The sequence below is a fragment of the Lissotriton helveticus genome, chromosome 11, assembly GCF_964261635.1.
Source record: "Lissotriton helveticus chromosome 11, aLisHel1.1, whole genome shotgun sequence".
Classification (NCBI taxonomy): Eukaryota; Metazoa; Chordata; class Amphibia; order Caudata; family Salamandridae; genus Lissotriton; species Lissotriton helveticus.
The window spans coordinates 719,895,377-719,919,216 of record NC_136072.1 but is presented as its reverse complement, the minus strand read 5'-3'; the positions used below and the strand labels follow the sequence as shown (position 1 = coordinate 719,919,216).

Sequence of the window (23,840 nt, the reverse complement as noted above, 5' to 3'; positions counted from 1 at the left end):
AGCATGTTATATGCACATCACAACAAGTCACTACAAAGGGGGTTGCAATTCTAATTAAAGCAAATCCTGCAATTATTGTGGAAGAATCAAGGGTCGATAAAAAAGGAAGATGGGTCATAGCAAGAATAAAATATCACTCCCATAAATTTACATTTGCAGGATACTATGGCCCTAACTTAGATGACTCTCTCCCTCTTAGGGAATTGTTGGTAGAACTTCTAGATTTTAATGATCTCTTAATTCTAGCAGGGGATTTTAATTTAGTTTTGAATCCCCAATTGGAAAAAACATACAAACTCAAGTCTACACATAATCCTAAAACAAGGATGATTTGCAATTCATTGAAGCTTAATGGCGAGAAGACAAAAATTCTGGTGTTCGGAGGCAAGGAGGATATCTGGTCGGCGGAATGGTGGCCTTCATCTCTGGGAGTATGCCCTACACCCACTGCTTTGGCTAGGAACCTAGGAGTCATGATCGACCCTCTCCTGGGGCTGGGCCAGCAAGTAAGCAGGACCATTTCCACTTGCTGGGGTATAATAAACATCCTGAGGAAAATAAAACATTACCTGTCCCCCCAAGCTAGAAAGCAAATAGTAGTTGCATTAATAGGCTCAAGACTAGACTATTGCAATGCCCTATACCTTGGCATTAACAAGAGTCTTATAACGCGACTCCAAATGGTGCAGAATGCAGCCGCAAGGTTCGTACTAGATCTGCCAAGGCGGGCCTCTGCTACGGCTGCTAGGAAAGTATTGCATTGGCTTCCAATTGAGGCCAGGATCTCGTTCAAGTCTCTTTGCTTGATCTATGGGGCCCTGGCCACGAACAAATCAGGAGGCATAAGGGATCTGCTAAATCCTTATACCCCCCCAGATCCCTGCGCTCGGCCAATAAAGCCTTGCTATCCATCCCCGTGTCCGAAGAGCTAGGTGGGGTGGCAGAGCCTTCTCAACTTTGGCCCCAAGGCTGTGGAACTCTCTGCCCTCTGATATCAAAACTCTTCCCTCAAAGCAAGCTTTTAGAAAGGCCCTTAAGACAAGGCTTTTTGCCATAGCCTATCCTTAGCTGGGGTTCTGCCTTTTTGATTTTACTTTGTTAGGCGCCTTGATGCCTACGGGCTTAGTCGCGCGGTGTAAATTTCATTTCAATTCAATTCAATTCAAGGTCTCTCTTAACAAACACTATACATCAGCTAGGCTGGAAGGATATCTGGCGGAAAAAATGGGGGGGAAAAAGGAGTACATATTTCATAATAAAAAGCTGGGTCACAAATCTAGATTTGATTTTTTCTTAATTGCAGATGAGCTATGTAGTGTCGCTCATGAAGTTAAACATATAGGAGCGCACATTTCAGATCATTCGGCAGTTTCCTTAGTTTTGAAACTCGTGGGATCACCCAGTAATAAAAGATGGACTATGGACAGAAGTATCTTGCTCGAGGAGGAGGCAGTAAGAAAACTCATGGATGAGTCTGAAAGGTTTTTTGAATCAAACTTAGGGTCAGCAGCACTCCCAATTGTATGGGACTCCTATAAAGCATTTTTGAGAGGAATAATCTTCGCTATTCAGTCCTCTAGGCATAAAAGATTTAGGGCAATGGTATCAGAGATTGAGACCAAAATCACTAAGCTAGAGTCCGACCTTTTAGTTCCGAACTTACCAGCGGAAGTTAATATTCGGAAAGAATTATTAATATGTAAGCTACAATTGGAAGAGATTCTTGATTCTAGACTTAGAAAGCGATGGCAGGCCAGTTCTCTCGCTCATTTTGAATATGGCGAAGCTAGTGGGAAGCTTTTAGCCTGGAAAACAAAACAAGAAAAAAGCAGGAATATGATCAAAGGGGTTCAGTTGGGCAACACGGGAGTGATCTCAGAAAATATCTCTGACATCCAGGAAGCATTTTTTTATTATTTTGACCAGGTATATAAAGAAGACTTAGCCCCACATGACAATTTAATTCGATCATGGCTCGAACAATATGCAGTAAGGCAAATTGATGATGAGGCATCTAACAATCTAAATAGAGGAATTGGCTTAAATGAAGTGATGGGCGCAATAGACTCGGCAAAGAGGGGCAAGGCCCCGGGTCCCGATGGCCTACCGGCTGAATTATATAAGTCACTAGCTCCAGATATCTCGCCTGTTCTTCAGATGCTTTTTTCATCTATTTTTGAGGATGGAGGGGAAATTCCTTCTTCTTGGAATGAGGCCACGGTTGTTCTTATTCTTAAACCCCTTAAACCCGCGTCACTGTGTGATTCTTATAGGCCCATCTCACTGCTAAATTTGGATTATAAGTTTCTTGCTAAAATTTTAGCAGAGAGATTAAATGGAGTTGCTGGTAGATTATTACATCCTGACCAAAAGGGCTTTGTAAAGGGGCGGTCCATACAAGATCTCATTCAAGCGCTAGTGGGGGCAATTGATGTTGCATCTCTATATAAACTTCCAATGGCGATCATAACACTCGATGCTACTAAAGCTTTCGATCGTGTAAATTGGACATATTCGGCTAGAGTTTTAGAAAGGTGCAATCTGGGTAGAAACTTTTGTAGATCTATTTCTTCTTTTTACCATCGTCCAACTGCCAGGGTTTTGATTAATGGGGGCCTATCAGAACCTATAAATATTAAAAGAGGCACAAGACAAGGGTGCCCCCTTTCACCTCTGCTCTTTGACTTGTATATAGAGCCGTTGGCTGAGAAAATTAGCCAAGATCAGAATATTTCCCCTTTTAAATATAAGAACTGGGAGAAGAAAAGTGTCTCTTTATGCAGACGATATGATGATATATACCTCAGACCCTACACAAACAATCCCCATAATTTATAGCACTGCTGCCCAGTTTGGCCGAATATCAGGGTATCAGATCAATCAATCTAAGTCTGAATGTATGGATTGGAACTTAAAATCTTCAATTCAGATTTTGAAACACGAGATAAGATACCTGGGGGTCCAAATTACGCAGGACATAGAACATCTAACAGACAGGAATATGGCTAAAATCGAGAGAGAATCGTCTGAATCTTTGAAGAGCTGGTCACTTATTCCTCTTACTTTAATTGGGCGAGTTAATATTATCAAAATGATGCTGCTGCCCAAATTAATATTTTTATTTCAGAATATCCACATCGCATTTAAGGAAGCCAAGTTAATGAAAATTCAATCTAAATGGAATTCCTTTGTATGGGCTTCTAAGGGTATAAGGATCGCAGGAAAAAGTTGCGAAGGAAGAAGAGCAAAGGAGGTCTGTGTGTTCCAGACTTGAAATTTTATGCTTGGGCGTTATTATTGAAGGCCGGAATAATGCTTTTTGAAAATCCTTACAGGACTGAAACTGGTATAATGTTTGAGACAATGCTTTCAGGAATTCAAGGAGGTTCTCATGGTTTTCTGTGGAAGTTTGGGGATCCGCGCTTCTTTAAAAAAGTGCGTCTGAAGATTCTTAGAGATATGGCTTACACTTGGGTCAAAGTAAGGAGATCCAGTATTTCATACTACCCAGCTATGGCGACTGTTTGGGGGTCACCCGGTTCACCAGAATGGACTAAAGATTCATTAGTTATACCTCTGTTGAACGCTAATATAAAAAGCTGGGGTCAGTTGCTGCCTGAAGGGGTGTTGTTGAGTTGGGATGAGATCTGCAACCTGACCGAGAACAATCTTTCTAAGTCTAAATACCTCCAAATTAAGAGCTGGAGCCAGGCATTTGGATTAGGAATTGGAACTAAGACTGGCTGGAGGAACTTCTTCAGGGGGAAAGAAGGAAGATCAAGACATAAACTTTGTAGTGATCCATTCTGGAAGCAGACGATGGTGATTTCATCTTGCCAGCTCAGCTATGGGGAGAGCATGTTCCGGACGTGGAGTTGGAGGAGTTATGGCAAGTATCCTTTGACTTACCACATGCTACAGTATCTTCCGCCAATTTAAAACGCAACCATCTCTTTTCTCTTCACAGAGTATATTGGTCTCCTGTTAGGCTTGCCAAATTTTCTAAAGGCCCGACTCCATGCTGTCCTAAGTGCAAGCAGGTAAAAGCGGACGACCTTCACATGTTTTTTAGTTGTCCTGGTTTACTGTATTGGAAGGTATGAAGAACCGGTTTAACTTTGATATACAGTTTTGTATATCACTTATATTTTTTGGTATATTTAGTAATTATGAGTCACTCCCTCAAGATATAAATAAGTTGTCTTTATATTTAATTATACTAGCACGAAGAAAAATATGTAAACTTTGGGTTAAAGATACTGCACCCTCATACCTAGATTGGATTAATGCAATTAAATACACATTGAATTTAGACAGGGCAGACTGGAAGAGAAGGAAATTTTTCCGAATTCCCTGTATTAATTGGTTGGATAGGATGTAATTGTTGTGGTCCAATGATTATGCCTTTTTGCAGTATAAATCACCCCGAGATCAGTTCTAGGGCCTGGGAAGATAGACAAACTGAATTGATTACCGGATTCCGGTATTTTGTGGGTATCTGCAGAAAGTGCATCTAGTAAGATCTTCAGAGGTCACAACTCAATTCAAGGAGGGGCACATCTGCTGCGTAGCAGATGGTATGGATTTGGGACTCTGAGAACATTTCTTGGCGTATGAGGACTGAAAAAGTAAAAAAAAAAATGTACATCTCTAGGATAAAAAGCTACTATATTTAGAATACTGCATTATCTTTATAAAACTATGTATATATGCTCCAATGCGATATGAGATGGACCAATTTAATATCTTCTTATGTGCTTTATTTTTCAATACAGTATTGTCCTGGTGTCAAAACCTGCTACTTCGCAATACAGTTCTCTTACTGTTCACTTATAATAAATTGTGGAAAGCAATAAGTGATATCACAGTGCCCCATCCTCTATGGTGGAACCTTCAGAAGCTGCAAGAGGAACTGTGTACGTTTGTTTGAATACACTGAGGCATAGAGGCACATTAAACTCCTATTTCTGTGACTCGCACACTTTTGCCATGCACCATCTCTAAAACTCGGAGGGAATGTGCTCACTAATTGGTTGTCTCAGCAGGGGGTAACACAAGCCCCTTTAGCCATTGTGGTGCATGTTGGCCCACAACACTTCAGGGCCCCCTGAACCCTTCAGTGGGGTACCCATTTACCCCCAAGGCTGATGAATATCTGCGGGATAGGGTAGACTCCGAGGCCATCACATTACATTCTGCTGAGGGCCTCGTTATTTTGTGTTGGAACACTGTCTCAGACCCCAAAATACAGTATCTGTGCCTTCGTGGAGAGCCCTCCCAACATAGACCAATCCCAGCTCTGCTTGGACGCTGGCAGGCAGAAGCAGTAGAATACCAAAGTAGTTTGGGGCAGTGTAATCACTTTTAAGTGTGGCATAAGCTCATTTTAATGAGATATTGTGATCGCCAACTGGGGGTGAGTGTTTGATTTGCTCAAGCGCTCCGTCCATCACCCCCTTTTGTATCGCTGTGATCGCCAACAAACAAGCATTGGCAAAATCAATCTGTTTCACCTATGCAACCGCTATTGCCTTTGCCACTTTGTTTTAGCCATATTGTTTAACCAGTCTGGCTTCTGTTCACCATGGCTAAAGGTTAGTGGCGTAGTGGGCAGTGGCATGGAGTGAAGTGTTGTAGAGTGGAGTGTTGTAGAGGGAAGTATCATGGAGTGGAGGGGTGTAGATTGGAGGAGCTTGGAGTAGCACGGAGTGAAGTAAAGTAATGTAGAGTGGCATAGATTAGAGTGGAGTGAAGTGTCAGAGTGGAGTGTCTTAGTGGAGTGTCTTAGTGGAGTGGCGTATAGTGGAGTAAAGTAGCATGGAGTGCTGTAGAGTGGCATAGATTGTCAGAGTGGCATTGAGTGGAGGATCATTGAGTGGCCTACAGTGAAATGGAATGGAGTCAAGTGTCATAGTGTAGTGTCAGAGTGGTGTATATTGCAATGGCTTAGAGTGGAGTGGCTTAGAGTGGAGGGGCATAAAGTGAAGTAATTTTGTAGAGTGGAGTGGTGTACTGTGGTGTATGCAAAGCGTGGTAGCGCACTGCCCTTACAACAACATCTTTTCAATTGAAATGACCATTACATTTTACTGATAAAACTATACAACGCACAAACAATAATGTGTAGAAATGACATCACCTAGTGTACTGATTTGTTTTGATCGTATTAAAATATTTGTTTCCATCACACTAAATGTGCTTTCCTAATCCTGAAATATTTGCACAGTTCATTTACAGACATTTAAAATTTAGTTGTGGGCTAGAATAAAACTTTTTTATTCCAGTACCCAACAAGATTGTTGCATAAATCCTCGCATTTGAAGTTAGACAAAGAAAAATGCACACAAAGCTCTCTCGGAAGACAGAGCCTGACATTTGAACACTGTTCTTAAATGCCCAGCAAATGTGACAAGATAAGAACAACTTTATTGGTCTGTTTAGAGAAAGCGAGGACTTGTGGAAGAATACACTGACCAATTATGAGCAAGCTTTGCTCCACAGAAGGAATAAAGACATGCTGGACAGCCTAAAACAAATAGAGCCTGCCAATAGAAAGAAAAATGCAGGAGGCCCCCTTAGGTAGCAATTAAGGGACCAGGGGAAATGATGCTGTAAAAAATCTAGAATGTCCCTACCAAATATAACTAATGGACAGCTACTCTAGTCCAGAAGAATCTATGCTTCCAAGATTGAAGTAGTGAATAACTCTATTCTTAAGGGTAACCAACCAACCACTAATATTGTAAGCGTACTCCTATTAAGGGGAAATAACAATACCATATCTTACTATTTACTATCTTAATTTTCTAATTATCCACACAATGCACAAAGCACAAGGTATGCAGGTAAACAGCAAGTTTTCACCACAAAGGTTTTTAAAAAAGAATTAAAAAAATATAGTACAAAACGTTTGTATTTATTCGGCTTCACACAAATATATTCATGCACATTAAAAATACATACATGTATCTATTTGTAAATACAGAGTTATTCAAGATTTTGTTAAAAAAATGTATACATCCATGTTTTAAAATTGTTCAAGAGAACAAGTGTCGATGCAGCGTTTCGGTGAAGTTAATGAACACCTTCTTCAGGACTGTTTCTCTTAAATTTTTAGGGATCTGGGCTTACTCAGACTTATTACACAGTGTCGCGTCCTCACATGGCATTAGCGTACTGCTCCAATGCCGGCATCAGTATTTCTGCCTGGTATTGTGTGTTCAATTTCTGTATTTGGTTGCTTGAATCATATATCCTGTCTGGGAGGAGCCGGACATTTGTCAGTTTGATCCTCTGCACTATTAAACACAGGGTTGACCTCAGGTTTAAATGCGATCTTATTTGAAATTATCGGTCTCCCTGCTCCTCCTCAGTTAGCGTTTTTCCTGATGAGAAACAGAAACCTGGAAAAACACTGACTGAGGAGGAGCAGGGAGACCGATATTTCAAATAAGATCGCATTTAAACCTGAGGTCAACCCTGTGTTTAATAGTGCCGAGGATCAAACTGACAAATGTCCGGCTACAGCGATTCCAGTGTTATCAAAATATAGGTGATTTCCAATATTGGAATTAAGAACGGTGGTTCCTCCCAGACAGGATATATGATTCAAGCAACCAAATACAGAAATTGAACACATAATACCAGGCAGAAATACTGATGCCGGCATTGGAGCAGTACGCTAATGCCATGTGAGGACGCAACACTGTGTAATAAGTCTGAGTAAGCCCAGATCCCTAAAAATTTAAGAGAAACAGTCCTGAAGAAGGTGTTCATTAACTTCACCGAAACGCTGCATCGACACTTGTTCTCTTGAACAATTTTAAAACATGGATGTATACATTTTTTTAACAAAATCTTGAATAACTGTATTTACAAATCGATACATTTAGGTATTTTTAATGTGCATGAATATATTTGTGTGAAGCCGAATAAATACAAACGTTTTGTACTATATTTTTTTTATTCTTTTTTTAAAACTTTTGTGGTGAAAACTTGTGGTTTACCTGCACACCTTGTACTTTGTGCATTGTGTGGATAATTAGAAAACTAAGATAGTAAATAGTAAGATATGGCATTGTTATTTCCCCTGTATATGAGTACGCTCACAATATTAGTGGTTGGTTAGTTACCCTAAAGAATAGAGTTATTCACTACTTCAATCTTGAAAGCATAGATTCTTCTGGACTAGAGTAGCTGTCCATTAGTTATACCTGCCAATAGAAAGCCAGAAGATGTGAATTGCAAATCACAAAGCCAATGGTAAACAATTGGCACAATACATTCCCATGGAAGCTTGCAGAATGCCCACAAGTAGTCTTTTTGCAACCAGACAACTGAGTTATTTGGTAGGCTTTGACCTAAAAAGATAAACATGGCAGCCCTGTGCAAAGGCGGGATTCCTACCACAAATGTATACTTAAGGGCCTATTACAATGGAGGTCGGAGGCTTGACGACCCCCTTCGTCGGTTTCAATTCCGACCGGCTGATTATGTATCAGCCTGTCGGAATTCAAATCCGCCGGTTATTCCGGCTGTGTTCAGACTGCTTCAAGGAGCCAGTCGGAACCGGCTTGAAATCCCAAGGGGCAGACCTTTTCGCCCTTTGGATTCCGATGCACGGTTTCCATGCCAGCCTGTCGGTCATGGAAACCATGTCAGAAAGCTTGTTTGGGAGCTCCCAGCAGGGTCTTCTTGTGTATGCAGGCTCTGGTGGGGTGCTGAGGGGGCACCATAGGTGCACCACTGTTGATCCCTGCACCCCCTGACAGGCACCTTGAGGTGCCTACCACTAGGTGCCTACCACTAGGTGCAGGGATGAACAGCACCTTCCATTTCCCTATGGGTGCATGTATTATGGCTGGTTTATGGCTGTAATGCATGCTCCTCTAGGGAAATGTAGGAATGCGACCAAATAGTGTTCGGTGCCATCCTAATTCTGCAGTGGGGACCACTGATCGGAGATCGGTTGGTCCCAGGACCAAGACTGTGTCGGGTGGACTTAAGTCTGTCCAACATCGTATTTAGGCACTTAGTATTTTTTAGAGTAAATAAGAATAATGTTTTCAGATGCAATCCTTTTTTTATTTTCTGACAATGCTGTTTTTGGTGGGGTAAAAGCTGTTATGTTTCAGCCACGAGGCAGCAAGTCACATGTGACATTTTCAACCACTCCTAGAGATTAAAAGAACAAAATGTTGAACTATTACATTTTTCTATGTTTTAATACTATAAACTTGGGCAAAAAAATTCCAGCACACAAATAAAATTGCAGGATTAGCTGAAGATGTCAAATGTGATATGTGGCCACTTGGCAATTTTGGAACAAGTGCGCTTATTTATTAAAGCTGTATGTAAAAAGGATTTTGAAAGTCTCGTTAGTGTTTTGTGCTCTACTAAAGACAATGTTTCTGCCATCTTCTGCCTCTATGTTTTCAGAAGGTGCGCACCTGAGTGCAGAAGTACGTTTGCACTTTTTCTTTTTTCTCCATCATTGTAAGTATTCATCAGGATTCTAAAATGAACCTTAAAAATATCACAGATAGTATAATTTAGATATACAAATGATTTTTTTTTCTTTACACATCCAAAATACACTTATTTACAAAAACCTTAAAAGAACCGTCCTATTGAGTTAAACGTTTCTCCTTTAAACAACAGTTCATGGTACTTCGGGATTTTAAAATTATCTAATTACCTTATAAGGTAATGCCTAATGAGCCTCCCTTTTGTTTTGTTTTTTAAGGCATGGGCAAAGTGGTTTCTGGCCCAGGGCCCCCCTCAGAGCAAGCTCTGTTATGCAAAGTCTTGCCCTGAAGACCTTGATTAATTTTTAAACAGATTGTTTCAAATTCCATTTTCTTTCATTTATTTTTAATGTGGATGATGTGTGAGATTCTGTTAAAGACATTTTGCAAAGAAATTTTGTGTTTATGTTTCATGCATAAAAAAAATTCTTAGATAAAAACAGGACCGGACATATGAGAAACGGGACGGTGTCACAGAGACTATTTTCTGTAATATTAGTGAACTGCTGCTCTGTTACAATATTGAAAACACACATCACTATTTCTGAATATTAGTTGGAAACACATTTAGAATTTTGATGAACGATACGAAATTGTCTTATGAATTAAAAACTGTTCCAGACAGGGGCCCCCAAAAAAACCTTCGGCCCAGGGACCCCAAATTCCTTAAGATGTTACTGGTTTAAAGCGCAAAATTCAAGAGACAAACAGCCAGATTCATCATCGTCCCGTTTTCCGAGTCCTTAATAGCGATTATTAAGGAATCGCTATTAAGGACTTGCAAAACGGGATTCATGTAGAAATCGCAAAATAAATTGCGATTCCTACAGCTTCCTTATTTGCGATTAGCAAATTGCTAATCGCAAATAAGGAATTACTCCCCATTCATTCCTATGGGCCTAAAGGCCCATAGGAATGAATGGGGAGTAATTCCTTATTTGCGATTAGCAATTTGCTAATCGCAAATAAGGATGCGATTTCAAGGGTGCCAGGGGTGTCCAAAGGACACCCTTTAGCACCCCTGAAATGAAAATGTAGACTGATGTTGCGCACACACATGTCCAAAGGACATGTGTGTGTAACATACCACTTAGAAAAATGCACTAAAGTGCATTTTTCTAAGTTTTCGCTATTTACCACGAAGTCAGACTTCGCAGTAAATAGCGGCCAGAAATAGCGAATTCACAAATGAAAAATGGTTAATGAATTGCATGAATTATATGCAATTCCTTGCAAATTTGCGATTTCGCAAGTAGCGATTTTTGCATTTGGGATGATGAATCCCAAATGCAAAAATTGCGCTTGCAAAGGGCCAGATTCTCAGAATCTGGCCCTTTGCGAGCCGGATTTCCTTTCATGAATTTGGCTGATGGTCCCTCTCAGATCATCCCGTCTCATATACATACATGCTCCACCCCTCTACTCAACTTTTTACATCAGGTAGCTGGACTACTGATAGTGAAAATAAAAATAAATGTGCGTTTTTGAGTGGCCTCAACGGCTGGAACGGCTGAGGTTATTGTAAAGGTCTTGTATTTCTTAAAAATAGGAGATTGCAGTCGATGTGTGTTTTGCTCAGAAAACTATACCTAGAGTTCCTCAGGGCTTGCAAGTACTTTGAAGTTGCAGTACAAACGATGGTAAAATGAGACCCCCACGTACCTGTGCATCCTAAGCAATACTTGAAAACAATTGCCATATTTCATATACGTCATAAGATTTTCACTTCTCTGTGTTCACTTGTCTCAGTGCCAAAGTACTTCCAGCAAGTACTATTTTCAAATTGGAAGTTTGAAAACGATGTATTACACATGTACATTCACAGTTCCGATTTTTATAATATGTGAAACCGATTTTAGGGACACCTAAGGCTCATTTGAAATAAGCCTTCATTTAGACAAATGGAAATCGAAATTATATCCATAATGTGGTTTGAAGATTAAACGAACATTACAAAGTACATATTTTTACACTATTTTCACCTTGTTTGCTTTACTACTATCCTATTTGTTGACATACATTATATAATTCCCAAAGGCACGGGTTGCCACTTACAATGCTCACAAGTTTATATAATGAAATGCCATTCAAGAGAATAAATAACTTGAATGGCACAAACTGGTGTCATTTTCAAGAACTGAGCAATTTACGACAGATAAAGCAAACTTAATATGAGGCAGACTTGTGTTTCAATAAGAAGAATGAATCCTCTATGTATAATCGAATGATAATGAATTGATAATGTCTTTACCGATCAATGTCGTGATTACATCACAGGATAGTCACAATTGGCTTCCTTCACAAACATTTTTAGGCTTTCAAATTATTTTTATGATTCGAAAACCTTGGATATACTCTCCTAATCTCAAAACATAGTTCACTGTTAAGATCTGAGAATGTATCTGACTCTAAATCATATCATGCTAGATTTTCTGTTGCAGTTATGACTAGGGTGGAAAGTCCGAGCCCCCAAGGGAAAGTGCTAAAAATTGGATGTGAAAATCAGAGTCATCATTCTTAAGCTTACCTTTACTGCATTGACACCGAAAGACTGGAGAGAAGGTTCAGGGCTGGGAGAGGCCTGCACAGAAATTGACAAGCCGATAATAAAGGATAATCAATAACTGATTCAATGATTTCAGCTTCAGCCTGAAACTATTTTTCTGTAGATCTCCTAAACCAGCTTGGATGTACCATTCTACTCCTGCCACTGATCTCCTACCCTAAACACAAATATTCATGCAGAACTTCCTTTTAACTCTCCTGAAAAGCAAGATTAACATTTACAAGATCTATAGTGTCATCAATTTTTCATATAAAGACTATGCTGCAATCAAGTGTGGTTTTTCTTTTAGAAACAAATCACCATTCACTCTTCTGTTATATTCTTGATATCAGATGACTACATTCATGGATTTCCATTGCCTGTCAATTTCTAGTGCAGCAAATTTGCACTGTTAAATTTAAGGTTCTACATTACATGTTTGGTATGAATGTCAATTGCCAGAGGTGTAGGTTTCCAGGATAAGGAGAATACATTTATATCTCCAGAAAAGAAAAGAAATATAATTGTGTTTCAAAATACCAAATTGATATCTCACGCATTGCAATGCATTTTAGCTGATAACTCAAAGGAGGTAGCAATGTATTCACAAAATGGGGAACACTTCCCCTTTGAGGATGTAAACAATAAAAATAATTTAAAAGTTTGTTGAAGTGTAGGCTGTGGTTCAGAGAACCACTGCCAACTATTTAACTTAAAAAATAAAACAAGTTTGCTTTTTAAATTAAAACAAAAGCACAGCTTTGTTTCCTTTATGGAAAATGGGCTGCATTTGTATTCATGGAAAGCTTGCTTCATTTGAAAGCAACCACAACCATGGTGGTTGTTGGACTTGGCCCTTTTGGCAGGTTCAACCTGAAACTTTTTGCGTACTCCTAGCATGTTTCTGTAACCTGGTGTTGGTGATTTGAGGCCTCTGCGCACTTTTTCACTGTGGTCCAGTGTAAAGTGCGTGCACACACTGTGTATGTGTGGTGAGATGGGCCTGCCCTCCCATAGGAATGCATGGGGGATATGTGTGTCCCTGGTAGTTCCTGGTGTGAGAGGAGTGCAGGGGCAAGTTTAGTATGTGTGAAGTCGTGAGAATAAATGCTGCGCAATGGTGTGCGCAGATTGATTGTGACTAGTGGAGAAGTGCCACTTTTTGAAGTTGGCATTTCTGTGGGCAGTGTCTGCCTGCCTGATGTGAATTGTATGTCTGGCTTGTGATTGACAGGGGCTGGCTCGTGTGCTTGGCTCAAGGAGCTAGGATGTGTCGGCCCAGTGGTGAATAGGGAGATCTGCATGTAGATGGGAGGGAGGAGTTGCACCTGGGACCTGAATAGGTCTGTGCCTTCCCTCCATAGTGCTGGCTCCACCCCAGGTGGTGCATCTGATGTCCCTAGCCTGTCCTGTGAAAGGGAGGGAGGGGCTGAGCAAAACAAAGTGCTCAGGAGTTCCCCTGCACCAGTTGTAGCTGGTTCTCCCATTGCCTGCACCTTTTAGACAAAGGATTAAGTGTATAAAAGAAGGGGCTGTGACCCCATGTTTCTGTTCTGTACCCGAGTGCTGAATCTGCCAGGGCGTGCTGCTGCTGGAGCCCAGGGGAGGGCTTGCCCCCCTTGGCTCTGCCCTGCCCCTGGATGCCTGGAGGATCTCTTTCTTGGGGTCCCCTTGCCATGGACCCAGAGACCTGTCTCTGTTATCTAGCGCCTAGAGAGCGCTAAATTTCTTCTTCCTACAGGACCTTTTTGCTGTAGCGCCCTGGGAGTGCTTTATTTTCCCCACAGCAAAGATTGCCAGGAGGAGCGCTTTATTTGTGCTTGTGATTTGCCCAGCTGGTGAGGAGCACGAGGGCTCCGCAGTGTGGCGCTGCAACTTTTCCCGGGGGAATCCTGACTTAGGGACTCCCCCCTGCTGGAGGGGAGAGAGGCGGGAGCCCACCCTGCATGGCCGCTTGTTCCTATTTTAATGAATGTGCGGGTGCCCACCCCGGAATTTTGCGTTCATTTTTGTTAAGCGGGCAGGTGCCCACCCCCCGTTTACACCGCCGCAGCCCGAGTGCAAGGAGAGATCTCCAGGCCGCTGCCAGACACCACCCGGAAGTCAGGCAACATGGTGCCTGATGGGGGGAGGGGCTTCCGGTTTGAAAAAGGAAGCCCTGCGCCCGCCCATGCTGTGGAAAGAAGCAGGCCGTGTAATGGCCTCCGGCTGCCCGGGGCTCCCGTGAGCTGTAGAGAGCCCCGGGCCGCCAGCAAGAAGAGAGAGCACCGCTGCCGCAGAGAGGTGCCCCGGGTCCCAGGAGGGGGCCCGGGTGAAGCGAGGGCCGGAGTCTCCCCAGCGAGGGAGAAGCCCAGATTCCCCACCCAGAGAGCCGGTGAGTGATGACAGTTGGAAGGGGGGTGGGGAGAGGCCCAGAATTAGAGCGGCCCAGTCTAGCAGCGGGCCAGTCCAACGTTTGGCAATTGTTTTCAGAGCCTACGTGGCTCCACCAAGAGGGCAAGTTTATTTAAATGCCCTGTGATGGCCAGAGGGCACCCGGTGCCTGTTCCCTAGTATCATTTACAGCTGCCTCACTTGCTAGAGGGCAGCTGCCACGTTTCAGGGGACAAGTTGATTCAGAGCCTAGATGATTCCAATGTGCGCATGATTCCAGAGCTTATGTGACTCCAATGTTTTGCCAGTTATTTGAGAGAGCCCCAGAGGTGGCACAGAGGTGCCAGGCCATCCCCAGCTGTGCCGCACTTAGTGCCAGCTGCATCGTTTAGGCCCCCATGTCATGGTTCTCAGCTGCCCAGCAAGTAGTGGGCAGCTGCAACGTTTAGGTGTGCGCAGATGGTGCACCCCTGACTGTCACTGCCTAGGCAACGTGCCCTGACATTCTGGACACAGGGCATTTGAACCCCTTTGGAGATGGCCAGTTGGCCAGGGAGACTGGTAGATTTATAGGGCGCCAGGCCCTAATGTGATGGATGTGCTAATGCGATGTGGTGCTAGGAAATGTAATGCATTTAGTATGTTTTACGCACCCTGTTTGATACCTCTAAATATGGTTAATAATTATGAGGTTATTTTGCATATCGGGGTTTATGCTAGTGAGATTATGTTTCACTGTGTGATGTACACCCCTAATGTGAGGTATGCTTAGGAGGTTAGGGTCTAATGTGTTTAGACTTGTAAGAGATTGGATAATGTGTTTATGCTGGTGAGGTTGGCGCAGAAGGTAATTCGCGCCTGATGTGGGACTGTGCATAATGTAGTTTATGTTACAGGCTGATGTTGAGTACAGTGATTACCAGTGGTTACTGGTTGTATGTTTATGATCTGATTTACTTTTACTAAGTTCATTTTGTGATGGTTCTGAAAGTGGTCCATGGGGCTCTGTCAGGTGTACATAATCCCTTGTAAATATTGTCCAGTGCCAGTTGGCACAGTGTACATGATGTGATTACTATTCTAATGTTTTTTGAGAATACAAAGGCTATTTTTGATATAACCTTGTGTGGAGTTCCTTTTGTAGTGTGCCTGGGATGTTGTTACTGTTGTGTGCGTGTGCAAATGCTTTACACATGGCCTCTGGGATAAGCCTGACTGCTCGTGCCAAGCTACCAAGGGGTTGAGCAGGGGTTATCTTTGGCGTGTAACTCCCTTGCCCTGACTAGAGTGGTGGCTTCTGCCTGGCTTTGGCACAAGCCTTAGCCAACCAGAAATCCCATTGCTAACAGTGGTCTACTGGCCCCTGGCAGCCACCATTCCCAGGGATAGTCTCCAATTGAAATGTAGCAATTTGCAAGCTATCTCCTTAATATTTATGAGGAAGGTCAGAGTGTCACCCACTATGATTTGGATTTTTAAGAACTGACCTCCTAGTTGATAGGTCCGTTCCTAAAAATATTTACTGGTCAAAAAAATACTGGTCAGAATTTACAACTAGTATTTTGAGACCAAATATTCGTATATCAGGTCCATTGTGCTCTTATGACAAACTGAGATGCATGTAAATGCTTTAAGAATTGGGTCTAGTACAACGAACACACAGGTACCAATTATAGGGAGAGCAAAAATATAATGAACAAGATAGGCAATTTTTGTTCCAGTGAAGAACTGATTTAATTGCCTCTTTGTTACAAGCATGTGGGAATATCCATTTGCAGAAGCGTGGAGGATTATGGATTTGCAATGATTTAAGATTTTCTAGTCCACATAACTTTTTTCAACTTCCCATATAAGAGAAGCAGATATATCTCGGATAGTGAGAATTTGTAGCTCATTTTCTAGATGTAACACACTTGCTGTTACTCCATCCCTGGGTAGTTGAGGGTGGCCACAATCCTTGAGAGCAATCTGATAGGTGATTGTATTGTTTGCATTAAGTGATGTGTACTTGCAGAAAGTCGCCCAGTGTTGTAGTTGTTGCCATGCTGGTGTTGATGAGCAGGGAAAAGAGTTACATGAGTAGAGTTGGGTTCATAGCAGAAAGAGGAGAGTGGAGTTCAAGTGGGTAAATAGGCTGGTGGGGGAATATTTGACAATACTAACTAATGTCCACGATGCTGGCTGAGTGACTTCGTCACAGGACGAGCTAATGAGTAGGATTCCTGTGACATATGCATTGATGATGGGCCAATTCCTACACAATACAGGTCGATGATGGCACAGTTTCTCCACAATACTAATCATGATTAGGCTCCTAGATAATAGTGGCTGTAGGGATTCCTGCAGTAGTGGGCAGAAAGTCTCAAAATTATGTTGTTAATTTTATGATTTTGAGTCATAATGAGTTATTTTGTTTCTTAACTAGTCACCTATTTGCCATACTACTCTCAATACTATTTCACAAGAGATAGACGACAGGATTGCACAGGAAAACTGTAGTGCAGTAAAAACACTACAGATAATGGGTTACAGCCCTACATCTACTAATGATGACCTGAACCACTGCATCGACAGAAGTAGAGCATCCATAATGACTTAGCGATGCAGTATTAACCTACAATTCAATTTACTTATCAGCATGCATACTAGCTGGTATTTATGCAGTGATATTGTGGTCCAGTCACATATTAGCCTTTTTTGGTATTTACTACAGTTTCCTACTTACATGAATTCATGACAACCATCCTAAGTGACCACATTTTACTATCGCCCTATTTTGCATAGTTTTTACTAATTACATAAAATATGCCTATCTCCCTAGCTAATTACATCCAGCCACAGGTTTGATATGAGCAATTCTCAGACTTTTATGCAGTGATATTGTGGTCCAGTCACATATTAGCCTTTTGTGGTATTTACTACAGTTCCCTACTTACATGTATTCATTACAACCATCCTAAGTAACCACATTTTACTATCACCAGAAGCACGCCATATTTTGCATAGTTTTTACTAATTACATAAAATATGCATATCTCCCTAGCTAATTACATCCAGCCACAGGTTTGGTAGGAGCAATTCTCAGACTTTTAATGATAAGCTGTGGATGAGACGTTGGACACGGGTGAGTCTTTGGAGACTGGGAGAAATGCTACCAAATCCCTGACCATTGATCCTAAGGACACTCTTTGCACCATTAAGAGCATCGGTAAAGGGACAGTTTTTTATTAATTTGACTTCTAAAATAATTTTCTGTCCAATTTAAAGTGCAATTCTATAGACCTGAATAAGTCATGCAAGCATATTTCAAAGACGTTGGTCCTTATCACAAGAGGTCCATAAATTCTGAGAGCATTGAAAACAGCTAAGCATCTCTGTGCGAAAGACCCTGTAAAAACACGCAGGAATCATACTTCAAGTTACTTCTCCCTCTCCAGTTTTAATGGGATTCCCCTCAACAATAATTCCATGGTGAGGAAATTACAGGGATTTCTGAGGCACTGTTCATTGAGTCAGGAGCCTACTATTAACTTTCACCAACAAAAGTGTATATACACACACAGTGTAATTCACACTCATCTGTGAGCCTTTTGTAACAAAGGGGCAAATCTTTGGAAAATGGTCGACCTATCGTATATCGCTTGATGGGCCAACAATATTGTTTTCTTAGTCGGGTAAGGTTTGAGATAGTATTCCTCAGAAACGCAACTGAAATCCTTGAAAATAGGTACAAGTAAAAAACTTTGCTTGGGTTAACTTTGATCTAAGCTGTGAAATATTTTCTTGATATCACCATTATTCTGCTAGAGTACTTCATACACATTTGAAGAAACAAGTCAGAAAAACATACTGGTAACTCACCACAACATACTGTGGGCTGGAATATCCAACTCTGGTCTGCTGATGGCGTCCATCAGAGGAGTGCATCTGTTAGAGAAACCCATAATTCAAAGGTAAACAGTAATGCAATTCAAAATCAGAAGGTTAGATTACTTCTGAGAAAACAAAAATTCAAGCTTTGATTGGTAAACTAGCTGTGTGCATGCGGATTTGTGCCCCAGAATTCTATAACCCCAATCAAAGAATCCATCATATCAATTTATTGAGAAACATCTTCACCATGGCCAGGAAGACCTCATTGTGAGCCTAAGGGCTGGGCGAATTTTAAGTAGCCCAAAACAAATATTTGAGCAAATGTTCTCTTCACGAGGATGAATGAAATGCTCTCATGTTTTCTAAATGTTTTCTTAAGAAATTCGTAAAAAGGAAACTGCATTTGCTTTTATATTTTATGACAAATGTGAACTCACTTTGTGACAAGCAGATTGGAATCTAGTAAATTATTAGATCACCTGTGTCTTGGGACAGCTCCACGGGTCATTTGCAACAAAGATACATTCTCCCAGCCCTTGGGCTACAATGTCTCCTTATGCCCTACGTGATTGATTGCCATTGGTGTGGGAGGAGAGACATGGCTTTTTGTGTTAAAACTTACAAAAGAGATTCTTGGTTTATCAGCTTGACTGGGAGGAGTAGGGGTTGGAGGAGGGGAAGGGAGAAGAGCCCTGGTAGGCAGCTAAAAAGAAATGCAGAAACTTAACAGCACTGAAAATAGTGATACTTAAATAATAGGTAAAATCAAACCGAAGTAGCTACTTCAGTGCTACTAATGTACAGATGACAAACTGAGCTCCAGGAACATAGATGCATTAAAGGACAAACCCCAGTGCTTAATTTGAGCCAGTGGTCTCAGGTGGGGCCACTGGCACGCATAGTTTAGCACTGCCACTTATTTTCCTCATCAAACTTTCATCTACCGCAATAGAGAGAACACAGGGGAAAAGAAAGAGGAAGAGAAAGACAGAAAACAGACAATGGGGAAAAAAGGGATTAAAAAGAACCTGTAAGAGTTCGTTCTAGGAGCAGGGACGGTCTAGTGGAAGACTAGGAGGAATGAGGAGAAATCAAGACTAAGCAGCCTTGGTATTAGCTCCCCATCCTTTGAAAGCATCATCCACAGGCTATTGAGAAAAACCTTGGCCCCAGAACTTATCAACACTGTTTTAAGTGGATTGAATTGAGAAGTTAACAAGTAAGAGCTTGCCTCCCTCTGTATGAGTAGTCCCTTATTCTGACTAAATTCCTAATTCACAAATAATTCTAGGATTAGCCAACATATTTAGGGCATTCAATGACTTCTTTGAGTACTCCGATTTATAAACATTTCCACATAAAGAAAGACAGCAGGTGTACAATTTTGTATGTTAATTTAATTCAAATGTACATTAACATGTCACAATTTACTCTCTGCTTTGTTTCTTTATAGGCACCATGCTTATTTTTCCTGTGGAGAATCCCAATTCCCTGTCACTCATGATAAAAGAATGTAGGCAAATGTGTGTGAATTTACAGAATGTTTAACAAATATTAAACCTTTGGTGAATACCCACAAATCTATGAATTTGTGGATGTTCACCAATCTTTGTGGGTGAAACCACCTATAAACTCACAGTACTCGCAAATGCACATTTATGCTTTTTTTAGGCAAGAAATACATCTTGCTAGTAGCAAACGTTCTTCATTATCAATTCTGTGACTCCTGAACGTGAATTTACTTTTATTTTAAACACCTATATCAGGGGTCTTCAAACTGTGGGTAGCGACCCCCAGGGGGGCCAAGGAGCAATGGAAAGGGGGCCACCCATTCCCAGTCAAACTTCTGCCCAGGCCCAAGGGCTTCAGCCCCCCTTCTCAGCCCGGGCTGCTGCAGTGCAACTCGAGCTGCTGCGGGCTCAGCTGGGCAGTGTCTGGAGTCCTATCTATGGCACGCCCGAGTTTTTCACAGGTCTTTAAAGACCATTTGCATATTTACATGCCTTTGTAAACTGGTTACAGAGGCTTAGTGTTTTTTCCTGGTTCCAATACCCCCTGGTTCCCCACTCTGCCTATTCCTTACATTTGTATTTTACATTTACTGCCGTAGTTTGAGAATGCATTTCATGAAAAGGAATATAAAGTAGGGCTGCCAAAAGGAAAATGCCTGCTGTGTTGTTTAAAGAGCCTGCAAAGACCTCCTCTTGACACTATAGACTTATAAATAAAAAAGTATGTATTCATTAATTATGTGACTTTTCTGTCTTTGTTCTCTTTAATTATCAGTCATGGATCATTCAAGCAGCACAAGAACACAATTAAAAGTGCTTTCTATTTATATTTGCTGTTCGAAGGATGCACAGATAAGTGCTTAAAATACAGCTTTAGGTGACTGCTTGTTTTTGTACCGACTGGGCAATCAAAATAATCTGCTGACAACCCTAACCATAAAACTGGAAGTTTGTTGCAGGATCCGCACATTATATATTTCCTCTAGCCTCTATTCCTGCTTAATACCATAATAGCAATAGTTTAACTTAGATCTTCAACCCTATGCCGCCGTCAATCACATGCTGAGCTACTTCAAGTGTCTGGGAATGCACCCTGCATTCAGACAACTCACTCTTTCCCGCCCTTCATTTTCAAGCTCACCCTGCACTCACAGCGATCACCATGCACTCACACCATTCACCACTCACCCTGAACTCACAGTGATCAGTCTGCACTCACAATGCACTTGCGCTGTTCACGCTATACCTCACCCTGCAGTCAAACAAGCACACTACTCACCCTGCACTCACATGACACTCCACTCACCTGTCCCCCTCACTGCTCAATATGCAACTCACTCAAACAAGTCATCAGTAATCATACATTGGAGATGGAGCTATATCTCAAGATGGAGCTATATCTTAACAGCGATATATATCTCGAGATGGAGGTATATCTCGAGATGGAGGTATATCTCGAGAGCGAGATATATCTCGAGATGGAGGTATATCTCGAGAGCGAGATATATCTCGAGAGCGAGATATATCTCGAGAGCTAGAGATATCTTGAGAGCTAGAGATATACCGAGAGATAAGAGTCATACCGAGAGATAAGTGTCATACCAAGAGATAAGAGTTATACCGAGAGATAGAGTTATATCAAGAGATCGAGATATATTTCGAGCGATAGAGATATGGAGATATAGTTAAGACCACATTTCCATAGGGAAAGCATTTTTTTGACTTCATACATCTTTGGAGCTGTTTAACGAATCTTCGCGAAATTTTCCCCAAAAATATCACGTTGAACCTTGGTGTACATCAAAAGTTTTGGGGCGATCCATCAAGCACGGGCTGAGAAAAAGTGTTTCCCATGTGTTTCATTTTTGCTGGTTTTAGGACTCTGGGCACTTTACCACTGCTGACTAGTTCTAAAGTGAAAGTACTCCCTGTCTAAATGGTACAGGTGGTTGGTTTATCCATGATTGGCATATTTGATTTACTAATAAGTCCCTAGTGAGGTGTATCAGGTGTTTCCAGGGCCTATAAATCAATTCTACTAGAGGGTCTACAGCACTGATTGTGCCACCCTCATGAGTAGCCCTGCAATCATGTCTCAGGCCTGCCACTGCAGTGTCAGTGTGAGCAGTTAGCAGTTTTAAGCTGCGATGTCGACTTGGAAAGTGCACCCACTTACCAGGTCCAAACCTTTCCTTTTATTACATGTAAGGCACCAAGGATGGACGGAGGACTCCGCTCTGCCAGTGGATTTTGCCAACTCCACGCTACGCTGGAAGAGCGGAGTTGGCAAAAAACTAAGATTACGCCGCATGGTGGAGATTGCTCCCGCCACCCACCGGATCATGTTATATGGCAGAGTGTGGTGAATTAAAGGAGTGCAACAGATAGACATGGGACTTCGGTATGAGATATGCTGGCAGCTTTGGTTAAGTCTACAGGTTACTACCCTTTGTGATTTTTATCGGCTCAACTGCTAAATAAAAGTAAAAAAAGGTGTTGTGTAATAAAGAAGACTGACCAATTGATTATCAAGAACACCTCAAGCTTGAACCAGATTGATATTGACCCAATAATCACAAATCATATGACAAATCCACTGTTGATTATAACGCTTGCGCATGAAACAGGTCTGACCTGTCCTAGAGTCATGCACAGAAGGCAAGGCATCAGACTCTCCCTACCTGACAGGATTTGTTTAATGTGCCTGGATTTTCCCCACCTCTCTTTATAGCACTGCTCCATGCCAGGGGAATCAGAGAGTTCACTAGGCCACAACATTTTGCGGACACAAAGCGTCTCACAAGTAACGCGACCCTGTTGTACCGATCCAAGTACAGCTGGACAGTCACTTCTGGGTCATTGGTTTTGTTTTTCCCGGGCATACTTTGGGAGATATAGATCAATTGCAGGTTCTTTGGGGAAATTCAGCTGCGGAGAGTGCTGTGGCAGACTTTTTGATTAGCGCATCATTTTAGGTAAGAGTGAGGTTGTGGTGTGTGAAGAACGCTGTCCGAGGTCACGTGTAGTGCTGCTGCTGAGGCATCGGCGCTTCAATGTGGGTGCACCCTTTGATCTGCATGCACGGGTCAGTGGGCCCTGCTGACCGCGATGGAAGCAATGGCGGGGTGACCGATGTGCTTGCAGAGCTGGAAGCTCACAAGGGCTTCAGGGGCGGCACTGCCATTATAGGATGACATAAGACTCGCAGATGTGGCCTTGGACCAGATACAGGACGCTCTGGGACAGTTAGGGAAATTGGAGGCTAGGGCTGAGAGGAAGTCTGCGGAATTCCACAGAGTTTTTGTGCAACTTCACGGAATTCCATGTAGTGCAACGCTGCAAACTCTGCCCAACCCTGTAAGGCACCCCTAAGGTAGGCCCAAGGTAGCTCCATAGGCAGGGTGGAATGTATTTAAAAGGTAGGACATGTACTGTTGTGTATTACATATCCTGGTAGTGAAATACTGCTAATTTCGTTTTTCACAATAGCAAGGCCCGTCTCTCCAATAGGTGAGCTTTGGAGCTGCCTTGTAACATTTTACAAGTGTATCTTTCAATTGGGAATAGATGGAGATTTGGAGTTAGGGGTCTCCGGCTTCACAATTTAAAAATACATCTTTTGTTAAACTTAGTTTTTAAACTGCTTGCCTGAAAATGCCACTTTTAGAAAGTGTCCATTTCTTGCTTAAGTATTCTGTGCCTCTGCCTGTCTGCTAAATACATGTCTGGTTTAGGATGACAGCTGGGCTGTTTGTGAATACACTCTAGACAGTCACACAAGGGGAGGTGAAGTGTGCCCTGCATATGCTGATGGCTCATCACCAGGCTGATGGGTATTCCTTAACTAGAGTGGTAGAAGGAGTCGAAAAGGACACCTGAATAAGGGCCATCAAAGACTTCGCCTGCCAGTGCCTGGGTTTTTCTGTGAGGATCCTGACATGCCAGGTGGTGCCAAATCCAGTTCCCCGGCCCTTGAAAGTGAAATCTGTTGATCTTAAGTAGAAAATCCAT

General features: G+C 42.0%; 1 protein-coding gene across 2 annotated transcripts in view; it reads right to left on the bottom strand.

Moving 5' to 3' along the window:
• Positions 1-23,840, bottom strand: part of LOC144791816 (zinc metalloproteinase-disintegrin-like VLAIP-B) — a 263,161-nt gene that overhangs the window by 20,421 nt on the left and 218,900 nt on the right. Inside the window, exons 21-23 of one of the 2 annotated variants that reach the window (XM_078666597.1) lie at positions 18,941-19,021; positions 18,307-18,372; positions 12,055-12,108 (exon numbers count right to left, since the gene is read on the bottom strand). In XM_078666597.1, the coding sequence (XP_078522723.1) occupies positions 12,055-12,108; positions 18,307-18,372; positions 18,941-19,021 (201 nt within the window). The remainder of the gene's footprint in view (positions 1-12,054; positions 12,109-18,306; positions 18,373-18,940; positions 19,022-23,840) is intronic. The other variant, XM_078666598.1, reaches the window with a different exon arrangement.